Source organism: Thunnus thynnus, chromosome 10, assembly GCF_963924715.1.
Source record: "Thunnus thynnus chromosome 10, fThuThy2.1, whole genome shotgun sequence".
NCBI lineage: Eukaryota > Metazoa > Chordata > Actinopteri > Scombriformes > Scombridae > Thunnus > Thunnus thynnus.
In genome coordinates this window covers 1,509,918-1,533,093 of record NC_089526.1, presented here as the reverse complement: position 1 = coordinate 1,533,093, position 23,176 = coordinate 1,509,918, and the positions used below count along the sequence as shown (strand labels likewise).

Here is a 23,176-nt window from a genome sequence, read left to right as displayed (position 1 = left end):
CAGACAGGAAATAGATGTTGCGTGTACAGAATAGACTAAGAAAGTAAAGAATCATTCAGAGTCACTTACAGATCTGCTGCTCTGCATCTGCTCCCTCTGCATCCAAACGCAGGAGTTGCTCCGTCATGTAGAGGTGCTGAAGATAAAGGGGGAGGAGGAGGAGAAAGAGTAGAAGCCAGCCTCCTCCTCCTCTTCGTCCTCCTCTCACCACAGTTTACAGAAGAGATAGATAACCTCTAATTAATTTTTTAAATTGCTGTCAATGAATCAGAGTTGGATTTTAACGTGAAACATATTTTAGAGGAAATCTGGCCATCAGAGCTGTTTCTGGCTCTAAAAGGATTAAAAAATATAAATAAATAAAAAGGGCTACTGAGAGGTCATGAGATGATTGATGGGAGTGGAAAGAAGAAAAAACAAAGTTTTGCTAACAAATGTGTTTTCAGTTTGGGGGATTTTTCTCAAATCTTTGCAAGTAGTTTTTAAAAGGTTCCCAGAGGTTTCTCCTTGTATTCATCAGACCACTACTGTCTCACAACAGTTAATTACACTTTGAGAATTTTTGCATACATGTTGAGTAAACGGTTACAGTTGGTAGCATTTGAAGGTCAACGTTTGATTTATCAATTTTTATACCAAAGTTTAATGATTAACTCTGGTATAAAAAATGTAATATTTTGCATTTTTGCTTGAGAAATGATGAGTCATCAATTATGAAAATGGTTAATTTTCTGTTGATAGAGTAATCAATTTATTGACAAATCACTGCAGCTCCACTTTTGATCAAATTCTAAATAACTGTAAATGTCCAATAAACTTCTTCCAAGTTCAAATGTACTCTGGTTTAAAAGCTAAAACAGGTGTTAGTGCTCTGGCAGAGTGAGTGTCTGAGACAGTGGGAGGACATTATGTTGGGAAGAATTCTGTTTTAGAAATCTTCTGGATGATTTCTGTAGAAAATAATTCAACTGAATCTGACCCTGGCCACAGGCCAGCTTCCAGTTCTGAGGAAATTCTGAAGAAAAGATGTTAATAAGTGTTATGTGACTTGATGCCATGCTGTAATCAATGTATTTTTTAATAAAATGGGTCAAATGAAAGCAGACTCTCTGTTTCTCCTTACCTGTCTGGTTCAGTCTCAGCTGGAAACTACCTGGTGAACATAGTGGAGCATTTTGAACGTTTACACTATACTAACACTATTTAATATATTACATTTAATATTTACATTCACAGTATTTATCAAATTCAAATATATACAAACTTACATGTATTTAATTAAGTGATCATTGAAATAATTTACTTTAAGTCATATTTCAATTTTATCTTCATCATCAGTTAATCTTCTTCTGATGTTTTGTTCTGTTTTGTACAGACCAAAAATATATTCAGTTTACAATCATATATGACAAAATCTTCACATTAGAAAAGCTGCAACCAGAAAACTTTTGGCATTTTAGAAAGAAAAAAATTCAAATTCATTTTCTGTTGATCAAGGAAGGATCAAGTTCAAATGAAAGGGACTGTCAACAATTTTTAACCTCACTAAAAACTTGTCATTTATATGAAATCAACAGTTTGTTTTCTAATTGCTATATTTATGCCTATTTATTGTACTTTTTTGGGGGGGAGGTTACATCGATAACATTAAACTCAATATTTAGTGTAGGTTGTAGGCTGAAAAGGTAGAAAACGATGACCTTTTGCACACTGGCACATAGCCAATGTTGTTACTGTCAGACACATAAACTGTATAAAAGTAATGGACATAGCCATTGTGATGTCACCGTTTTCAAGCCTCAATTTTGGCATTTTGGCATGGATGTATCATAAGAGCTGGATACCGGACTGAAGATGGTGCCTATTTAGTCCAGTAAGAATAGTTTGCCTGGCACATACGGCAAAAAACGTTTCTAGCTTCTGGGTTTACTTCCGGTGTTTTGCAGCCCACTGAATATATGCAGTAGTGTTTATCTGCTCGGCCCATAGACTTTACATTGTGATGATGTCACAGATTTTAAAATCGCTTTTCTCTGCTTGAGGAAAGTCTTACAAATACAAAACCTCCATGGATCAAAACTTCATGATAGCGTCATAATTGACCTTGTTTGAAGAGGCGTCCTGTCAGCAGTTTTACATACGTCTCTTTTACAGTGGTGGTCTATGGGAAGATGCTTTTTGGGCTGCGGGAGGATTTTTCACTGCAATGCCGAGAATGACCACCGGGAAAAACTGGCTACAAGGCTGAGTGTTGGTGCCGTATCCACTCTTATAATACATCCATGCATTTTTTGATGTTGCCATCTTGGTTTTGGAACCAGAAGTGAACATTTTTGGACGAGAGGGTTGAGCTAACCAAAGCGCTAGCACTAGCAACTGTAATTCACGTTAACTGTGAAATTGTGATGCTAATTTTGGCTATCAAAAAACTTTCTTAAAGCTGGAGTGCAGGACTTTTGTCTCCTCCTTCTGGCAGTGAGAGTAATTACAAAAACATTGTTGACACGTGCTTTCACCACAGGCTCCACTGTAGCTAGGGTGACCATTCGGGACAGTCCCTGATTACGAGCAGTTGTCCCAAATCCCCAATCCTGTCCTGTTTGTCCCGAAAATGAACCGTTGAGATAATAATTATAGATAATATGAACAAGCTAAAACGAGAGCTGTCTGCATGCTGTTAGACTCCACTTGACTTGAGACTTGAAGGCAAAATGCTGAGGAGATAAAATAAAGATAGGCTGTATGAGTTTCTCAGTCAGGCCTTACGTTCCTGAGGTTTGGGCATAAAGCAATGGTTTGCAAAGGAGTGGCAAATGTGGAGAACATACATTTCAGGACTGTGGAGATGATGTGCAGACTAAATGTTGCATTTGCGGTGGCCAGCACCATGTGACATATTGGGGATGTGAAGTCAACAAAAGAGCAGTGGAAATTCAACAAGTGGAAACAGTTAACAACATAAGTTAAACTAAAGCAGTGAAGAAATAAAAGTGCAAGGACAAAAGGGAAAGGAAGAAAGCTCAAAGCTCAAGCTAATTTTGGTCATTGCTTGCGTATTCAAAAGATAAAACAAGATAATCAAGATAAAACAGAAAACTGAAATAATTGTGAAGGGAGCTGAAAATTTTTGGCTATGAAAGATCTTTCCTGGGAACTAAGCAACAAAAGATTTGAGGCAGATAGGAAACCGGGGGTCTTTGGATAAAAGCCCTGATGATTATCCCTCAATGGCACGCAAGGAGTTTCATGGCAAATGGTCATGAAGTTAAGGATTTATTAGAGGACTCAGGAGTTAACCAGAAATGATATTTATTCAAGAAACTTGGCTTAAACCAGCATTAGATTTTGTAGTTACAGGCTATGATAATATAAGCAGAGGCAGAGTGGAGAAATATGTTTTTAAAAACATGTAGAAATTGTACATAACCTTGATTTTGAAGCTGTTTTTATTTTATTGTCACCACAGCAACACTTAGAGCACTTAGAGTGTTTGTTTTAAAGAGGAAAAGTGCCCCTCAACCACATTTTTTGCTGCTGACAGTAAAGAGCTGATCACATGACACATCCTCTTTTACCCAGAACAGCTGCAGCAGCAGGAGCCAGAATCAGCAAACAATCTTTAGGTTCCACAAGCTGCAATTATTGACTTTCTCTGAACTACTATTACCAGAATTTAACTTTGGTTGTTTTTATGCTTGCTCTCAGATTATACTATTATGATTTCCTGAAAGAGTAAAAATAACTAACCTAATTATTTTTAACTAATGGTAACAGTTCTCTTGTCACCAGTGTACTATGTCAAATCAAACAATAATTCACACTATTTTTGTTTTACCCTCTGTTGCTCAAAAATAAGCCAAAGCAACAAGAGGCATAGCAAAGCGACTTGATCCATTCCTGACCTACTGCCACTCACTCCGACGCTGCAGGAATTACAGGAATTTGCACCCAACACACTTAAACACAAATGCACCTCTCATAGATGTAGGAAGAAGACGATTCCTGAAGGATTCCTGAAACATCTCTAAGAGGGGTGTAAGTAATTTGGACTGAAATTTTGTATATATATGTCTATAGAGATGCCATCTGGACTCGCTGCTTTTCCAGCCTGCATATAGCCAATCGCTCTTGCAATTCCTAGTTTTGTTAATTCTACATCTAATGTTCTATTATCCACCCCAGAAATTCTAGGAATATTGAGGTTCTTTAGGAATTGTGTCTGTAAATCCAGGCTGGAAGAGCGCTCAGAGCTGTACAATATCCCATAGAAGGCCTTGAAGGCCTCGATAATCTCTTCAGGGTCCACTATAGTTATATCATTTGGAGCATCAATGCAGTTAATAGACCTTTCTGTCCGTTGTTGTTTAATGCACCGTCCTAAAAATTTCCCAGATTTTCCCCCGGACATAGTAGGACTGTTTGAGTCTCAATAAACTGGCAGCTACTTTGTTAGCTAACAGTTCATTATACTGTGATCTAAGTAGGAGTAGTTTTGCATGTGCAGCTATAGAGCCAGGCTTGTTTTGGTAGAGATCTGTTTCAAGTTTTTTTATTTTTTCATTTAATGTCTTCAAGTTGTGCACTCTTTTTCTTTGAGCTAGTAAAACTAATTCTTTGACCCCTAATAAAGGCCTTGAATGCCTCCCATCTTGTGCTTGCAGATGTTTGGAAAGTATTACATTCAAAATATAAGTCAATCTAAAAAATCTATGAATGTGGGGTTCATAAACCATCTTGGTTGAAAGCGACACATTGAAGGATCATTCATGAGTTTAGTATATCTGCACGGTCAGATAAAACTATACTGCTATATTGACATTCGTCAATTTTGGAAACAAGTAAAGCTGCAACTAAAAAATAGTCTATACGTGAATAAGTTTTATATGTGCTGGGATAACAGGAATATTCTACGGCATTTGGTTTTCCATGTCTCCATATATCCAACAAATTCAATTATTTGATAAAATAGTGTATTGTCTTCCTTGATCTTGTGTGAGTATTATCTGAGCCGGATGGTCTGTCTGGATTAATAATCTTTCCTTCTGGCTCCATCTGGAAGGAAGGATTATTAATTAAACTAAGTAAATTAGGGATTAAAGGCCTGATCTATAGGTGGCTCAAGGACTTTTTATATGGAAGATCGATTCAAGTAAGAATAGAGAAGTGTTGATCAGGACATTTTGTTGTTGAGACTAGTGAGTCCTATTTATTTTCTATTATGATAAATGATGTTTTTGTAAGTTTGGAGAATGGGATGAGATTTTCTCTTTTTGTAGGTGATGGGGCAATTTGGAAGAGAGGAAGGAATTTGAAATTTATTGTGAAGAAACTACACGTATAAGAAAGCATTAAATGTAATTAGATGTCTGGTAGGAAGTGAATGGGGGGCAGAGAGAACAGCATTGAAAACCATTTACAGTACATATGAATTATAAAATCAGTATAAGATTATGGGTGTGTGGAGTTTGGATCTGCAGCAAACACATCTCTCAAAAAGTTGGACAATGTTCAATATCAGGCTTTAAGACTATGTTCAGGTGCCAGTAGAACAACCCCAAAATCAGCATTACAAGTGGAATTAAGAAGAATGCAGCTGTCTTTAAACTACTGGGTTAATTTAAAAGGACATTATGAAGATCATCCAACACAAGATGCACTAAAACCCTGTTTGGAAAAGGAGAGGGAAGAAACAAAATGTTTTAGATGGACAATAGAGCAGAAAGCAAAAGAACTTGAAATAACTGACATAAACATTAGTCCAAAGGTAAGACATCAATAATGCATCTGTGGATACTTCCTGACCCTGTTGTAGATCTCACATTGATTGGCAACAAGAACAAGGATAAGGAGTTTATTTTACCTCCACAGACAATAAAAACCTATATAGAAAATAACTACTTAAGTTATGTTCAAATTTATACAGATGCTCCAAAGAACTCAGCTAACAAAGTTGGTATTTCATTCATAGTTCCAGATTTCAACATTAAAATTCACAAACGAATCAGTGAATCATTGTATACTGTATACTGGAGACATGCTGGCAAGTTTGTTCGCATTACAGTGGGTTGAAGATGTGAGACCTTTGAGAGCAATAATATGCTCTGATTCCAGCTCGTCATTAACCAGCTTGAAGCACAAACATTCAGACCGCCGACCAAATGTTTTAACAGAGATGCAGCAAACACTAAAGAATTCAAATGATGGGACTAAGTAAGACATGTGTATGGATTCCAGCACATACAGGAATTAAAGGAGATGAACTAGCTGAAGGTGGCTGAAATTCAAAGGAAAGCAGGTATGATGAGAAGCATGGTGAGAACCTGGAGAGAGGAAACAACAATATCCAGGCTACATGTGGTTATACAGGATTAAACAGTGAATTATTTAAAATAGAAAAACATACAGGAAGGTGAGAATTTTGTGATCAAGAAGAAACTTTAGAACACTTTATGTTTTACTGTCTAAAATATGAGGCTGAGAGAAGGGAAGTAATACTGAACCTTAAAGAAATAAAGTTATGCTTTGATTTAGGTGATCTTTTACAAAGAAGTTCTGGAGTAAAGTGTTATCTGTTTTTGTTTCAATATCTTAGGAGAGAGAACATGATAGAGAGAATATAATTTAATTAATGATTGCATAGTTGGAATCCCGATCTACTCTCTATTCCAGTTGGTGGCAGTAATGCGCCATAACGTTGTTTGCAAACAGCCGTAATACTCAACAGGAAGAAGAAGAAGAAGAAGAAGAAGAAGAAGAAGAAGAAGAAGAGGAGGACGAAGAAGAAGAAGAAGAAGAAGGAAAAACAGCACGGCAGTTTACGACACTTCTTATCTTCATACATCTATGAAGTAAACATGAGGAGAGTCCTGTAGCCGGAGAAAACCCTTATGGTGAGAGCATAAACCCAGAATTTAAATACTTTTAAAATGAAATTATCACATAGAAGACGCGTTTTATTATGACGCGTCTGTTTTTGCATTCAGTGCACTTCCCTTAAAAAATTAGTTAAGTTAAAGCTGTTAGACTGTAGTTTAGCCGCATTTCGCTAACAGCTAATAACCCAGTCGGTTTCGTTTTCTGTCAGTTTGTACAATATTATCTGAGATATACGATGCATCTGTTAATTTAGTTAATTGATTCTATGAAGTTTACTTTCACCCTCAACGTTACCGTGAAACGTCTGTTAGGCGTCGAAAAGCCACTGCGCCGATCTCCGTTAAAAACTTACCACATTTAAACTTTTCGTTGCCAGATGTGAAACTGCACTCAGAGTACAACATGTCTAAATAATGTCTTGAATTATTTCAGTGTCTTCCTCAATTCGGCATTCATCCAGGACCCCGAACACTGTTGGTTTTTAGCTAAACTATACAATGAGTTCGTTAGCTTGCATGCTGCTAACTCAGCCTTCAATTAAACGTGTCACCATGATGGCAGAAGTAAGAAAATCACTAAAATACGTATTTCTTCACCGTGGAATGTAATTATTTATAAACCAAATTGTCTGGAAGATACAGATTTTTTTTTATATTCCTTCATGTTGAATGTCTGGCCTGTAAGAAACATTTTAAGTGGTATTGTAGTGAATTGTTAAGGCAGTTTGGTGTGATTGTTGGAGTGGATTGCTGCAAAACTAAGTTTCACTGTGTTTTAATATGCAGTGACAATAAAGCATAATCCTGTTAGGCAGCACAGCAACACTGTTAATACTGAACTGAGCTCTGAAAGTGAAGTTACTGTTGTACTTCTCAACAACAGTGATGAAAGAAGTGTTCAGATCTTTTACCTCAGTAAGCTGCTAAAAGCCTAATAAATTAATTATATTTTAGTTTGACTATATTCAACCTCAGGATTAGGTTGCACCTGCTGTCTGGAAATCCATCACTAAGTTTGCATGAAGTCCTTCCTAAGCAGTGTTGGAAAGTACTTTTACTTTCACTCAAGTACTGTACTCTTTGGAAATGTCTATTTTATGCTACTTTATACCTCCACTCCACTAATGTAAAAATACTCCATAACAAGTAAATGTCCTGCATGTAAAATCCTGCTACAGTAAAAGTACATAAGTATTATGAGCTTGATGTAGTTCAAGTATTGCAGTAAAAGTACATAAGTATTATGAGCTTGATGTAGTTCAAGTATTGCAGTAAAAGTACATAAGTATTATGAGCTTGATGTAGTCAAAGTATTGCAGTAAAAGTACATAAGTATTATGAGCTTGATGTAGTTAAAGTATTGCAGTAAAAGTACATAAGTATTATGAGCTTGATGTAGTTAAAGTATTGCAGTAAAAGTACATAAGTATTATGAGCTTGATGTAGTTAAAGTATTGCAGTAAAAGTACATAAGTATTATGAGCTTGATGTAGTTAAAGTATTGCAGTAAAAGTAGTGGTTTGGTCCCTCTGACTGATATATTATTATATATGACATCATTAGATTATTAATAGTGAAGCATCAGTGTTAGAGCAGCATGTTACTGTTGTAGCTGCTGGAGGTGGAGCTAGTTTACACTACTTTATATACAGTTAGCTAGTTTAGTCCAGTGGTTCCCAACCTAGGGGTCGGGCCCCTCCAAATAGTCAGCAGATAAATCTGAGGGGTGGTGAGATGATTAATGGGAGAGGAAAGAAGAAAAAACAAAGTTCTGATACACAAATCTGTTTTCAGTTTTTGGACTTTTTCTCTAATCTTTGATTTTTGCTGAAATATTGGATCATTTGAACATTTATTGAAATGAAAGCATGTGAGAAGTTTAGAGGGAAAAATCACTATTTGGTGGAGCTGTTAACAACTCATAGACATGTGAAATGTGACCCCGACTACACACTGCTTTTTGTAAGACGTCAAAAGCCAAAAAGGTTGGAAACCACTGGTTTCATCTTTAACAATGCGTTGTATTTTAAAAGCTTGTTATATTATCCATTGTGTCAAATCTTCATCTGAAAAGTAACTAAAGCTGTCAAATAAATGTAGTGGAGTAGAAAGTACAATATTTCCCTCTGAAATGTAGAAAGTAGCATCACATGGAAATACTCAAGTAAAGTACAAGAACCTCAAAATTAAGTGCAGTAGTTGAGTTAATGTACTTAGTTGCTTTCCATTACTGGTAAATATCAGCTTTTATCCCGTCTAACGTTGTCACTCAGGATCTGCATGCAGACGTCTACAGTGGAAGGATTTCTTAGTGATTTGGCGCCACCTTGTGATATGTATCAACAGTTTAAATACGTTTGATTCATTTAAGCAAGACATAGTTTTCAGTATTGATCATCTTTACCTACTGAATAATAGTGTGGATACATCAATTAAACATTTTGTGTTGTACTTTTCTGACTTATAATCACTAAAATTCTCAAGACCTCAGCAGTTGGAGGGTTGTTGGGATGAAGCATTTGGTTTTCTAGAGTATTGAAACACTTCCTAATGGATTTATGTTTTTTGTTTTTTGTTTAAACAATGTAAATATTTATCAAAGAGCCCAAAGTGATCAGCAGCTAAATAATCCCAAAGTATTGATTTTATAATGTTATGATGCTGACTATGGAGCTGCTGCTGGACAGTAATTCAATATCATCATTGATTCATATCACAAAGACACAATCTGATTAACTATTTTGATGATTGATTAATCATTTGACATAATTTTTTAAGAAAAAATGTCCAAATTCTCTGATTCCAGCTTCTTAAATGTGAATATTTTCTGGTTTCTTTAGTCTCTCTGACAGTAAACTGAATATCATGTTTGAGGACGTCGTCTTGGTCTTTGGAAAACACTGATCCACATTTTTCACCATTTTCTGACATTTTATGTACCTAACAATAATGCATTTAATCTGTATTGTACTTTTTATTCACAGTGAATCTCACAGCATTAAAAACATATAACACAAGAAAATAACAAGAGTTAAGACAATATTCAATAACGAAAATAATCGTCAGTTGAAGCCCCATTAAAAAATAATCTATAAAGTTCCGAAACTGCAATAATTAAGAGTGACATTCATAAATTTAAATGTTTGTTTTAACAGTTTCTGTTTTGCTTTTAACAACTGAAACTTTGAAAATGCAGCTGTCTACATGAGTGGCCATAAAAATATTAACACACTAACAGAGGAAAAGAAAACAGTAATGAATTTTAAAACCTTTAATAATAAAATAGAATAATGAAAATAAAATAAAAAGTAAATGCATCTATTTGCTTTGTCAATAATAATAAAAAAAATTAATATCTCAGTTTCTGGTTAAAGAGATTTTATAAAGGACGACAGATTAATTGATAATGAAAATAGTTGTTAGATTATTAAGTGTTAAAGATTCATAAAACTCCTTTTTAAACATTAACTAATTAATGAATAAACTAAGTTGTTTAACGGATATGAAGAGTTTGGTCTCATGTAGTGCATAACAGTCAAAAACAGGTTAGTTATGATTATTTCATGGAGATTTGTGTACATTTGTCTTTGTGATTCTGATAAAGCTGCGAATAAGAAACAGTGAGGATTCATCTGTAAAGAGCTGAAGGTGACGTCTTGTTTCCTCTGAGCAACAGTTTAAAAACCCCCAAATATTTAATTTACTGTAATGTTCCAGAAGAAGAAGTTGAAGATTCTTCCATTTTCTTAGAAGCTGAACCGTCAAATGTTTGGCTTTTTTTCCCAGTTGATCAACTAATCGATTAATCGTTGCAGCTCCAATTTTAATATAAGAAAAGATGTGATGAATATTGTGACTGTTCTCAGCATCAGTAACATCTGTCTGTCTGTCCATCTGCAGATGGAGAACTACAGTAAAGCTCGGACGGTGGAGCAGCCGTCCGTCTGTCCGTTCCCCGGCCTCCCCGCCGACACACCTGAGGTCCGCGTCAAAGATGGCAGCAAGATCCGCAACCTGCTGCGCTACGCCCTGAGCCGCATGGAGGCCAAGCCCCGAGCAGCGGTGGGAGAGGAGGAGGGGGGAGGCGTGGCTGAAGAGGGGCAACAGGAAGCGCCGGGCCGGCCGCTCTGCCGCCATGTCGTCTTCACAGCGAGCGGTAAGGGCGTGTCCAAAGCCATCACGTGTGCGGAGATTGTGAAGCGGCGTGTGAAGGGGCTCCACCAGCTCACCAGGCTGCTGTACAACACTGTGGAGGAGGTGTGGGAGCCGCTGGAGCCCGCCGCTGGCCTCGACAGCCTGACGGTCAGCAGGAACCTGCCCGCCATCTGGATACTCCTCTCCAGGGAGCCGCTGGACTGCAGCCAGCCCGGATACCAGGCGCCCGGCCGCTACGACACCCTGTGGGCTCAGTCTGTCAGCAGAGAGGAGGGTGGAGGCTTCACTGGACAGAGAGCAGGACACAGGAGGAAGAGAGGAGGAGGAGGAGGCAGCGGCAGCAGCAGCAGAGGAAAGGGACCCGGCCGTCAGACTGGACGCTCCAGAGAGCCGATTAAAGGACAGAGCTGATTTAGGTTTTACACGCTGCATGGACACAAAGACTGAAGCGCTTTAAAGCAGAACGAAGTGACAAGTCGGCAGATTCAAAGACTTTCACACAAAATTAGTTTCAGTTCATTTCTGTAAAGATCAACCTGCAGAGAGAGAATCCATCACAGTCAGCTCAACGCTCTTCTGTTGAAGTTACATTTTTACTGATTGTCATCAGTTATTATTATTATTATTATTATTATTATTATTATTATTATTATTATTGAAATAGAGTTATTTGAGCGTGCAGAGGCGACTTTGTGTGATTTGACAACATTGCTGCAACTAACTCTTATCTTCTAGATGAGTCAATTACATAAAAATGACATAAAAAATGTCAGAAAATGATGAAAAATGTGGATCAGTGTTTCTCAAAGATGATGTCATCAAATGTCTTGTTTTATTCACAACACAAAGTTTATTGACTTAAAAAAATGACTCAAAATTATTGATCAAATACTTGATAGATTAATCGTCTGTTGATTAACTAATTGATGCAGCTCCAGTTGACTAAACAATCTCAACTCTAGGTCCACTTACTCGCTTGTTCTGCAGCTTTTAACACACGGTGTTCATCGGCTGCTGTTTCCATGGTTACTAATGAACTGTTAAACGTGGGTCCTACATCCTTTTTTAAAGTGACTGAAAGTGAGAACAATGTGCTAATGAAGACTGTGTGATGTGGTCAAAAGCTCTGGAACAAGCCAGCAAAGGGGAGAACAAGTGAGATGGTTTCGTCACCTCCTTTGTATAACTTTCAATTTTAGTTACTTCAATCTGACATTAAAGTTATCTTAATTTTAAAGATTGTCTGCAGTTACAGTGGTACTTTTCCCGTCTGAAGATGTTCATATATCCAGTTACATGAAATCAGGTTTCTCTGACCCTTTATCCTGGTCACAGAAACAAGGTTTACATGATGCTTTAGTTATCAGATTACTGCAGAAAGCCCACAGTAATCTGCTTACTTGATGCACAGAATGATGAGGTGAATCATTCATATTCAACCCATATTCTCTGTTACAGAAACACAGATTATCTAATTTATATGAACAAGTTGACTGTGATGTATTCTGTCTCCTAAAACTGTTGCTGCTGTTGTGTGTGTGTGTGTGAGTGTGTGAGTGAACATGAAGCACCACCAATGTGTTCTTATTATATTATATTATATTATATTATATTATATTATATTATATTATATTAAGATGATAATCTGCAGCTTTCTGTTCAGTAATTTGTTTTTCTAAAGTTTATCACCAACAGCTTTTTTTATTTTAACATTATGTTTTTAATTAAGTGTTTTGAGGAATCCTGACATGATTTTTTGGTAAATCTCTGACCTTTTTTTCATCTGTTGAAGGTTTTGTGTGTCTGAAATCTGAGTTCTGAAAATGTGTTTTGCAAATGAGTGAAAAATAATTAAAGAGGTTTTATTTGTTTCTCCGAATTTAGTTAAATTGTTTTTTGGTCATCATTTCCAGGGAAGGCGTGTCCTTCATAAAATGTAAGAGCCGTAGGTTTGTTAGTGGCTGTTCTTGCCGCCATTCAAGCAGCTACTGTGCATTTAGAAATCCCCAATCTTTGATTGGCTCTGATGTCTGGTATCATGAGACTGTCCACTGAGGATGAATCCTGTTGTCGCTGATGGTCATTGGACTTTATACCTATTGATTGACTTTTTCCTCCTAAGTGTAAATTTGTCTTTGGCTTCTCCCAAAGTACAACAGAAGTACATAAACTACACATAATAACACACCATTAAAAACAAACAAAATATTCAGCATATAATATTGCAAATGGGAAGGTTGCAGCAGATAGATTAATAATACCAGAGAACAAATCTTATAAATAATTAGAAAATTATGCAATTTCTAAAGAAATTGCATGTGGGAGCTGCAAACTGCTAGCTACTGCTGCTAGCTGCCACTACTGCTACTGTCACTGCAAGTTGCTGCTTTAACAGGAATTCTTTCTCCAAATGTTGTATCGTCACCTATAGGTGAAATTGTCTCAAGTGGTACAGACAAATGGAGACAGAATCTCCATTTGTACAACTTAGCTGGATTTGTTACTATGGAATATTACATTTAAGAGATATGGCAGTCATGAAGTGGTATGATCTTCATGTTCTGAACAGCATTCCAGTAGAGATGCTATTGGTGTCTTATGCTGATATGGTGAAGAGGGAATGTGCACAACCAATGTCTGGTACTAACAGTGACAAACATAAATGTGAAAGAAATGTTCCTAATGTGCCAGGGGTGTGTTATGCAGATGTTGTTAAGAGGAGAGATCACAGTGATGTACCATGTGTAGCAGGACCATCTCATGCTAACAATGTAGAGCAGAGACATCCTCATGATGAAACACGTGTGCTTGCAACTCGCAGTCAGGCTTCTGCTAAATACAGATATTCCAGAAATCACCAGTGTACCTGCAACTCTCACATTTCTTGCTTTCCTTCATGAGAATGAAAATGTCACTAGTGCAGACCATGACTATGTCTTGGATAAGGGTGATATAATTTATAGGAATGCCAGACAAAAGTTCCCTGAGAGCATCCATCTGGCTATTGATGAGCTCCCAAGAAAAACACCTGCACATAGATGTGTGTACAAAGTGGTCTTTCAAGATTCCAGGTACCGCAGACTTGCAAAACTTCAAGATGAATCTGCAAGAAACCTCCCAGACTTCAAGGCAGGACTCAGGTGTTTGTTGTCAGATGTCCACTCTGCATTGCTAATGATGAGTGCGTTATGTATTGCAGTATTCAGAAACCGATCAGGCAGATATGGGTTCTTTGATCCACATTCTAGACGAGCTAACGGTTTGCCACTAAACATCGGCCTATACAGTGTTGGTACTGCTGTGATGCTCACATTTAAACATCTTGATGATATGATTGACCGGCTTGTAAAGATTCATGAAATTTTGAGCACACCACCCTCCTGTGTCTATGAACTAACACCTGTGCAGTTTCACAACCAGCCCATGACCAGCTGGAATGACGCAATCACAGACACAGACAGTACAACTCAGGCTGCTACTGTTTCAACTACCACAATGCAAGGTGATGCTCACAAGTCTCATTCATCTGTGTCCAAGATAAACACTGATGTCACTTATGTGTCAGAGGAATTCACATGTCACACAGCTGCTGTATCACTCATCACAGTGCATGATGATGCCAATGAGTCTCTCTCACTTGCTCCAAACATGAACACTGATGATGCTGATTTCTCTGAGGAATTCACGTCACACAGCTGCTGTATCACCTGTCACAGTGCATGATGATGCCCATGAGTCTCTCTCACTTGCTCCAAACATGAACACTGATGATGCTGATTTCTCTGATAACATGCCACAGAATATGTCCATTTCTGCAACAGCCATGAGACAACAAGACATTCCAGTCATGCTCAGCAATGTCCAAACAGAACAAGAACCATTGATAAATACTTCTGTCAGTTATGTCTCAGACAACATCTCACAGGATATTTCATGTAAATTGTCAAAATATGGCAAAAATCGAAGGACAAAAATAATGAGATTAGTGGCTTCTGCAAAAGCTCAAACTACTGATCACAAACTTGGGAAAAATGAAAAGTTAGACAAAAAATACAAACACAGTGATGAATTCAGACAAAGGAGGAAGCAATACATCAACATGCGTTACAAAACAGACAGTGGATTTAAGGACAAGGAGACGCAGTACATTACCTCTCACTGCAGAAAAGACAGCGGATTCAAGGACAAGCAGAAGCAGTACATCGCCTCTCGCAACAGAAAAGACAGCGCATTCAAGGACAAGCAGAAGCAAAACATGAGGCAGCACATTACCTCTCGCTACAGAAAAGACAGTGGATTCAAGGACAAGCAGAAGCAGGACATTACCTCTCGCTACAGAAAAGACAGCAGATTCAAGGACAAGCAGAAGCAGTACATGAAGCAGTACATTACCTCTCGCTACAGGAAAGAGACTGCATTTAAGTACAGACAAAAACAAGTCATGAAACATTTAATGTGGGAAAAGTATAGAAACAACCTTGCATTCAGGATAATGCATAACATGAGATGTGCAACAGGAATAAAAAGAAAATACAGACAGATGATTAGACAAACATGTCAGACTGATAACACTTTGATTACTGAGGCAATATCAGTTTTCAAGTCACAAATAAAGAATGGTCCTACTTATGTGTGCACAGTCTATCACAAAGCCTCATTTCCCAATCAAGTACGACCATGCATAGGGTCAAAATAGGTCAGAAATCCAGATGTGGTTGCAGCATGCCTGACTGGAAAGTATGTTCATTCTTGTGATGATGGCTGCAGAAATGACAGTGTAAGGTGCCTGATGAGAGAAAAGAGAGTGGATCTGTTACACCTGCCATAATCATCTTAAAAACGGAGCCATGCCAACCCTTGCTGTAGCTAACAACTTGTAGCTTGCTGACATTCCACCCAAACTATGTGATCTCAACATACTGGAGAGGCATCTCATAGCCAAATGCGCACCATTTGCCAAGATCACCCCTCTTCCCAAAGGCCAACAGAGAGAAATATGTGGTAATGTTGTATGTGTCCCATCTGAGGTAAAAGAAACAGTCAGTACTTTCCCCCTGAATGAGAAGTGAGTCTCAAGTCATGAGAATAAATCTTAAGAGATGATTGTGCTACAAAGGACATCAGCTGTGTCAGACTGTAACCTGATCCAAACTTATGCAGGCGCTACATAAACTGAAACAAATCCACCCACAGTATGAGGACATAACTATCAACCCTGAGGCTGAGTTATGTGACCCAACACTTCCTGATGAGGATGATGAGAATGATGATGATGTTAAAATGGGGGATGATGATTATGATGAAGATGATTTGATGGAAATTGACAAATGTGATTTGTCAATGTGAAAGTATTGCACTTCATGAGACAGAAAATTATCCTGAAAATGAACAACAAAACACTGACATGCTACCTCATAATGACCAACCACAAGAGCAGAGAAACGATGCTGATGAGGAAGGTGACATGCCTAATGGTGGTTTTGCTCTGGAGTCATGCCTTCAGCCACCTGATGTTGCAGAGGAAATATTGTCTTTTGGTGAATGAATCTACTGTGTTGCACTTGCTGAAAGAAACAGTCTAGTTAGCTTTTTCAGAACACCTAAACTGGAGGCCATTGCTTTCCCTGTTCAGTTCCCAACGGGTGAAAACACACTGGATGAAAAGGAATGCATTAAAGTAACACCCAGTGGTTATTTCAAAACAAGGCTTTTCAGTATTGATGATCACTTTGCAAGAGACACAAATTACTTGTTCTTTGCAGTTTGTGACTGAAATACCCTTGGCTACTTCCAGCATAACAATACAACTACGCAAATACATCACTGACCCACACACACAACCTGACCTGTACAAGAAAGTCACAGAGGTGCAAATGCACAGCAAAAATCATTGGAGGACATGTTTCAAAAGTCCTGGCTCTGGTTGCAGATTTGGCTTTCCCAAACCACCCTGCAGTGAGACAATGATAACGAGACCCAATGAGGATGATGATCAAATACAAGTGGAAGATGCAAAGCGAAAGCTCAGACAGCTTAACCAGTTGTTGAATGAACCTTTTTCTGCCTTCCTAAGTTTGCAGCAGCTCCTGACTCGATGTAATTTAACATCTGAAGAGTATGAGTGATGCTTGAGCATGATGAACAAATGCGATGCAGTGATACTGAAGCGTGATCCAAAGGACTGCTGGGTAAGTGGATATAATCCCCATCTGCTTGAAGCCTGGAATGGTAATCTCGATGTAAGTTATATACTGAACGCATACGGAGCAATCGTTTACCTCACAAGTTATATAACAAAGAAGGAGGCGGGCCTTTTTGAGTACCTCAAAACAGTCATTCAGAACTCCAACATGGACAGTGTCAATGACTGTGATGAAATGAGGGAAATCATGCAGGCATACTCAAAAAAGAGAGAGGTCAGCGCTCAGGAATGTGTGACTCGTGCATGTGGGATAAACATGAAAAAATGTTCACATAGTGTCGTATTCATACCAACAGATGATAATGCCATCAGAATGAGTCGTCCTCTTTCATACCTGGAAAACACTGCACCAGAGAGTGAAAATGTGTGGATGACATCTTACACTGACAAATACAAATCCAGGCTTGAAACACCAGAGTTTGAGGACATGTGCCTGGCTGATTTTGCAGCTACTTGCAGGGTTGTCTATGGTAAACAGAAAAAGGGCAAAAATGTTTTTATCACTGTTAAATCACATGAGATTTGTTCAAAGGAGAAGCACTGATAAGCCTGCCATAATCAGATTTCACCGACCCTCAGAGTAAACGTATCCAGAGCAATACTATGGCACATTGCTGAAACTTGACCTCCCTTACCGATCAGAGCAGGAACTGAAAAGACAGTCTTTTCCCACACACCAGTCCCTCTACAATGCTGGCTCAGTTCAACTACCAGGTTCTAACCATCCTGTGGCTGTCCAACACATTGTCAAACAAAACAGGGAGAAATATGAGAAAAACAGCAAGGAGATTGAGGATGCTGTCGAAGAATATGAACAGAACAGAGGCGTGATTGATGAATGGTCTAACCTTGCATCTGAATCTGGACTAGTGAGATTGGAGTGTATTGAAGAACTTGAGGTAAGACAACCAGACTGTGTAAATGAACAAGAAAAATGTGCCAGACTACAGCCCTCAGGTTAATGCTGTTACATAGTCCAGAGCCATCAGAGAGGTCCCTGCAATAGATCCTGCACTGTTACGGCAAATGTTTCAAAATATGAACCAGAAGCAAGCCTGTGTATTCTATGCAGTTCGAGACTGGTGCATAAAGCGAGTCTGTGGCCTAAATCCAGATCAGTTTTTCTTTTACATTAACGGTGGTGCTGGAACAGGGAAGTCACATCTTATCAAATGCATCTACTCAAAGGCATCTAAGATACTGTGCAAACTGCCCAAACATTCATAGGATGCTGACATTTCAAAACCCACTGTCCTGTTGACTGCTTTCACTGGAACTGCAGCCTTTAACATCTCAGGCACAACACTGCACTCTCTCCTCAAGCTACGGAGAAGCCTTATACTCCCATTTCAAGGACTTGGCAACAAATTGGATGAAGTCAGATGTGATCTTGTCAATACTGAGGTCATTATCATTGATGAAGTGTCCGTGGTGTCAAAACTCCTTTTTGCCTATGTTGATGTGAGACTCAAACATATCAAAGGCAGTCAGAGACCCTTTGGAGGAATGTCAGTAATAGCTGTTGGAGACTTTTATCAGTTGCCACCAGTGCGACAGGCTAAACCTCTCTGTGTGCACGATCCATCAGACTGGCTACTTCCAGCATAACAATACAACTACGCAAATACATCACTGACCCACACACACAACCTGACCTGTACAAGAAAGTCACAGAGGTGCAAATGCACAGCAAAAATCATTGGAGGACATGTTTCAAAAGTCCTGGCTCTGGTTGCAGATTTGGCTTTCTCAAACCACCCTGCAGTGAGACAATGATAACGAGACCCAATGAGGATGATGATCAAATACAAGTGGAAGATGCAAAGCGAAAGCTCAGACAGCTTAACCAGTTGTTGAATGAACCTTTTTCTGCCTTCCTAAGTTTGCAGCAGCTCCTGACTCGATGTAATTTAACATCTGAAGAGTATGAGTGATGCTTGAGCATGATGAACAAATGCGATGCAGTGATACTGAAGCGTGATCCAAAGGACTGCTGGGTAAGTGGATATAATCCCCATCTGCTTAAAGCCTGGAATGGTAATCTTGATGTAAGTTATATACTGAACGCATACGGAGCAATCGTTTACCTCACAAGTTATATAACAAAGAAGGTGGCGGGCCTTTTTGAGTACCTCAAAACAGTCATTCAGAACTCCAACATGGACAGTGTCAATGACTGTGATGAAATGAGGGAAATCATGCAGGCATACTCAAAAAAGAGAGAGGTCAGCGCTCAGGAATGTGTGACTCGTGCATGTGGGATAAACATGAAAAAATGTTCACATAGTGTCGTATTCATACCAACAGATGATAATGCCATCAGAATGATGTGAGACTCAAACATATCAAAGGTAGTCAGAGACCCTTTGGAGGAATGTCAGTAATAGCTGTTGGAGACTTTTATCAGTTGCCACCAGTGCGACAGGCTAAACCTCTCTGTGTGCACTATCCATCAGAGATTGACTTGTGGCAGGAACACTTTCAGATGATCACTCTGACTGAGATTATGCGTCAGAAGGATGATGTTCCCCTTGCAGAGATGTTGAACCAGATCTCTATGAAAGAAAAATCAGATAAGTTGTCTGAAGCAGACAGAGCTTTGCTGTCACAAGCTGTCACTGAACCAGCACTTTGTCCAACTGATATCCTGCACATTTTTGCAACCAATAAACAAGTAGCTGCCTCAGAAACATTAACTGAACTTCACTCTCACATCACTAAAATTGATGCTGATGACTACAGAAAGGACCCACGAAATGGCAAAATGTCACGACAAGCACAACCATTTAAAGGAGGCACAAATGAGTTACCGGATACACTACAAGTTGCTGAAGGTGCTCGTGTTATGCTCACCAGAAACATAGATGTTTCTCAAGGATTAGTGAATGGTTCGTTTGCTATTCTAATTAGGTTAATAACCTCTGAACAACATGGATCTGTACATGTCACTATGCTTGGGCTCAAGATGGATGATGAAACAGCTGGAGGGAATTGCAGTAACAGAGTGCCAGGGCCACCTGACAATCTTGTGTACAAAGAGAGAGCAGAGGAGAATCTGAAACAGAAAGGAGTGGTATGCAGACAGTTCCCCATTAAGCTGGCCTTTGCATGTACAATTCATAAGGTTTAAGGTATGACAACAACATCAGCTGTGTTGTCACTGAAGCAAATTTTTGAAACTGGTATGGCTTATGTAGCTGTAAGTAGAGTGACCTCTCTCAGTGGATTACACCTACTGGACATGGATGAGAGTAAAATATATGCCAACCCTGAAATCACTGCAGCCTTAAAGACCATGAGAGAAGTCAACTTGGACAACATCATGCCTCTTCTTCATATCAAACAAACATTGAGCAGAAATGACACTCTGATCATTGTTCACCATAACATGGAAGGATTACCATCTCATGTGAATGACATCAAAAGCCATCATGAGCTGTGTCTTGCAGATGTCTTGTGTCTCACAGACACTCGCCTACAAGGCTCCTTTGTTGCAGACTGTCTCCATTTAGAGGGCTACAATATGTTCAAACGCAACAGACACTTGTCCTACACAAATTTTCCATAAATGGCCAACAGCGGTGGCGTTGGAGTTGCTGTTTATGTGAAAAACCACTTTCAAGTGTGTGAAAAACAGTACATACACAATGTAACTGACCTTGAGTTTTTGGCTTTAAAGGTTGAAGCCCCAATAACTGCAATGATTGCAGCTGTGTACAGACCTCCAGACTAGAGCTTGACATCATTCCTGTCAAATGTGGACAGCCTTTTGGAGTCATTGGAGATCATGGATTGTCACCCCATCATTGTCTGTGGCGATTTCAACAAGAATCTCTTATCCAATGCAAGGAAGCCAATACTTGAGCTGTTTCAGTCTAGGGGATATGTTCAACTCATCACTGCTGAAACCACAGAGAAGAACACACTGCTGGACCTCATCTCTCAACCACAGCATTGTCTCCATTCTGGTGTCATGAAAACCTATTACAGTTACCACAGTCCTGTATACTGTGTCATGTCCTCCAACAGTTCATAAAGCCCATCTCATCTCCAGTGACCTGCTCAAAGCATTTCAATCCAGTTTCATCTCAACAGCACAGCACTGAAGCAGCCTCCCTCAAAGTCACCAATGACCTCCTCTTCAGTAGACTCAGACTCTGGTCACCTCAGCAATCTCATCCTCCTCAGTGTCACTGCAACTTTTGACGTCATCAACCACAACATTCTTCTCTCCCACCTTGGATCCTTGATCAACATCACCAATACTGCTCTAAGGCCCTGGCTAAGGTCATATCTCACAGACAGACAACAGTTCATTACCATCAACAACTGCCCCTTCTCCACAGCTCATCTGTTCCAAAGCGTCACCAAGAGTTTGGTTCTTGCTCTGTCCCAAGGTGTCCCCCAGAGTTCGGTTCTTTCTCTGTCCCAAAGCTTCCCCGAGAGTTTGGTTCTTGCTCTGTCCCAAAGCGTCCCCTAGAGTTAGGTTCTTGCTCTGTCCACGGTGTCCCCCAGAGATCGGTTCTTGGTCTCCTCTTCATCTTCTACTTGTTCCCACTTGGTAACATCATACATTTCATGGTCTCCACTTCCACTGCTATGCTGATGATGTCCAGCTCTACATCTCCACTAAATCCATCACCACTGCAACTCACTCCAATCTGATCAACTGCCTCACTGAAATTAAATCATGGATGCAAGCCAACTCTGCCAAACTAAACTGTGATAAATCAGACATGATCATTATCTGTCCCAAATCCCTCACCAAAACCACTCACAACTTCTGCCTCACCATCAATAACTCCACTCTGTCTCCCTCCCCACACATCTGCAACCTTGGAGTCAATGTCTCCTTTGACCACCGCGTCAAACAAATGAACAAAATTGCCTTTTTCCACCTAAAAACCATAACTGTCTCCACCCATCACTCTCCTTCTCTGCCACTGAAATTTTGATCCCTGCTTTCATCACATTCATAACGGACTACTACAACAGTTTGATTTAAAACACAGAATTATTTAAATGTGCAGTGATGAAATCAAAAAGAGTATATCGCAGAGCAGGGGTATCCTATGTGAAGCTTGGTTCAGCACCTTGACAGGCTGCCTCAGTGTCTCTGAGGCTGTGAGAGAGGGAGGGTGGATCAGAGGAACCCCTCAAAACTTGATATGACAGTTGTAATGTGCCACCTCCCCCTGCACTGTGAGGATCAGCTCAAGAACCAATCATCATGTTGCCACTGGTCAGACGCTGCACCATCTTAACTATAAAGTGGACACATCACTGCTGGACCACGCAGACACTTCCTGCCAGTCCCACTCACTCTTCAATGTGGAGGATAAGATAACACCTACCAACCTTTTCTGCACCTTCTCTCTAACATCATGCTGCTATAGACCAGTGCTGCAAAAACACCATGATTAATTGTCATTCAACAGCAGACCCATCACTGCTGGACTACATGTACACATGTATTCCTTCTGCCAGTGCCAAGGTTGCTTCACAACACAGCATAAGGTAGTGTTTTTTGATTTAAAAATTATTATTAGATTTATAATGTTTTGTTGACACTATTGTTGCTTCTGACTTTCATGGGATATTACTATAACATTGTCATTTACATTAACTTCTTCCTTCAGGCCACCCTCCCTTGTGATTCCTTCACTTCACAGTGGAAAACCTGAGGTTTGTACTGAAAATAAGCTGAACATCATGCAGCTTTCCAAAAACTGATGCAAAATAGCGATAGACAGAAAATGTTTTTCTGCCCTGAAGCACTGTTCAAGGTATTTGATTATTGTGTATTATGTAAGTTTTAGACATGCTCTGTTTCATAGTTATCAGTTTATCATACCAACCTCCTATTTTCTCTTGTTAGGACCGGCTAAGTCCTCCTACCTCCACATTAACATCTGTACATTCATCCATCACTTTTAGAGAGAGT

The 23,176-nt window shown here is 39.2% G+C and overlaps 2 protein-coding genes across 3 annotated transcripts in view; one reads left to right on the top strand and one right to left on the bottom strand.

Annotated features, from left to right (window-relative positions):
• Window positions 1-185, bottom strand: part of LOC137190747 (collagen alpha-6(VI) chain-like) — a 56,088-nt gene extending 55,903 nt beyond the window's left edge. Inside the window, exon 1 of the mRNA XM_067600329.1 lies at window positions 70-185. The gene's annotated coding sequence lies outside the window, so the exon portion shown is untranslated. The remainder of the gene's footprint in view (window positions 1-69) is intronic.
• A 6,556-nt stretch (window positions 186-6,741) lies between these two features.
• Window positions 6,742-12,913, top strand: rpp25l (ribonuclease P/MRP 25 subunit-like). 2 transcript variants are annotated; one of them, XM_067600387.1, is made up of 3 exons: window positions 6,759-6,890; window positions 9,149-9,209; window positions 10,778-12,913. In XM_067600387.1, coding segments are annotated over exons 2-3 (666 nt in total). In that variant the 5' UTR covers window positions 6,759-6,890; window positions 9,149-9,207; the 3' UTR covers window positions 11,442-12,913. The 2 variants fall into 2 exon arrangements, with proteins under 2 accessions (XP_067456487.1, XP_067456488.1); XM_067600386.1 differs by lacking the exon at window positions 9,149-9,209 and having other exon boundaries at window positions 6,742-6,890; window positions 10,776-12,913.
• Window positions 12,914-23,176: the final 10,263 nt, after the last annotated feature.